Here is a 1,545-nt window from a genome sequence, read left to right as displayed (position 1 = left end):
CACTTGGGGGCATTTTTACAATATTTATTTGAAAAACACAGATATAAAACATTCAAAACACATTTTGGAGCTTAATTTTAGATTACAAGCCTAATAAACCACCACCAAAATGCAAGCACGTGTTGTATAAATTAGGGTCTTCTTGACTCTGTTGGGCCTACTTGCAGTCGGATGGCCTTCTCATTTCGGCGGTAACGACTAAGTTCCACAAGACCAGGGGCGCATTACACTTTAGAAAGCCTCAAAATAGCGCCGATCCAGGAAAAAAGACTTCCCATAGACAGCTTGTTCAAAATTCTTTAATAACACGCCACCTGAGTCCTCTAGAGGTCCCAATATGGATTTTAGTTACGTGGTATTTCTGTTCTGTTGTCCAGAATCTGCAGTTTCATCTAGTAGATAACACACAAAGTCTTCCAGGTGATTGCCTGCCTTCATTTTCACGGAATACCAATTTCCCCAGAAGAAAAGGGGCTGCTTTAGTGGTGTATTGTAAATAAAATGTGTAGTGTTTTCTGCACGTTGTTGATCTCTGATTGGCGTCGATTTTTTGTTGCAGGTACTACGAAACGGGTTCGATTCGACCTCGAGCCATCGGGGGTTCGAAGCCGAGAGTGGCGACCGCTGAAGTCGTCTCGAAAATCTCCTCCTACAAAAGAGAGTGCCCGTCCATCTTCGCCTGGGAGATCCGCGATCGGTTGCTGCAAGAGGGAGTTTGCACCAATGACAACATACCAAGTGTAAGTACCGGATGATGGTGAGAGGTGATAGAAGTGATTTTGTATTTTTTTTTGTTTCGTCTCGACCTCGGTGGTAGAAATGTTCCAATTTGAACAAATTTTTGATACAGCATCGGAGCTACTTGAGTTTCTATCATTTTTTCAACTAACACACACTCTAAATTTGTGAAACAGCTTAAGAGTGGCTTGAGTTTCTAAAAATCTTTGAAACTGCATAAGAGTGGCCTTAGTTTCTATAATTCTTTCAACAAACATAAGAGCGGATTGCGTTTCTAGACACGAAAATGAGACAGCATAAAAATGGCTTGAGTTTGTCTCACTTTTCCAAATAATATAAGTTCGTTTTGAGTTTCTAGGCACGAATTTGAAATAGCATAAATGTCAATGGAGTTTATATTTTTCTCAAACAACAGACCGAAGAGGCGTTTGAGATTAAATAAATTGGTGAAACAGCATTAGAGTTTCTATAAAAATTTGAAGCAGCATAGGAGTTTCTTGAGTTTCTATCATTTTTTCAAAGAACGCAAAGGCCGTTAGAGTATTTAGAGACAAATTTGATACAAATTTAAAATGGCTTGAGTTTCTATAATTTGTTCGAAAATCGTACGTGCGGTTTGGTTTTATATAAATTTTGGTATCAGCATAAATGTGGCTTGAGTTTCTATAATATATATAAATAATCTTTATTTCCTACACAAAAATGCTATTGACCCAATCGGTCTTTCTGCCCGTTTCTATAATTTTTACAAGAAACACAGCTCTGACCGTTTAAGTTTCTATCAATCTATGAAGTAGCATAAGGGTG

General features: G+C 38.3%; 1 protein-coding gene across 1 annotated transcript in view; it reads left to right on the top strand.

The window, feature by feature from the left end:
- Positions 1–1,545, top strand: part of LOC109538122 (paired box protein Pax-6) — a gene marked incomplete in the record, with an annotated part of 85,936 nt that overhangs the window by 14,386 nt on the left and 70,005 nt on the right. Inside the window, 1 exon segment of the mRNA XM_048660986.1 lies at positions 560–740. Coding sequence (XP_048516943.1) covers positions 560–740 — 181 coding nt within the window.

Source organism: Dendroctonus ponderosae, unplaced genomic scaffold (genome assembly GCF_020466585.1).
Source record: "Dendroctonus ponderosae isolate FM_Combo_2020 unplaced genomic scaffold, Dpon_F_20191213v2 Dpon_F_20191213_1, whole genome shotgun sequence".
Classification (NCBI taxonomy): domain Eukaryota; kingdom Metazoa; phylum Arthropoda; class Insecta; order Coleoptera; family Curculionidae; genus Dendroctonus; species Dendroctonus ponderosae.
Note: the sequence above shows the minus strand (reverse complement) of the source record. Positions and strands in the feature narration are given on the sequence as shown.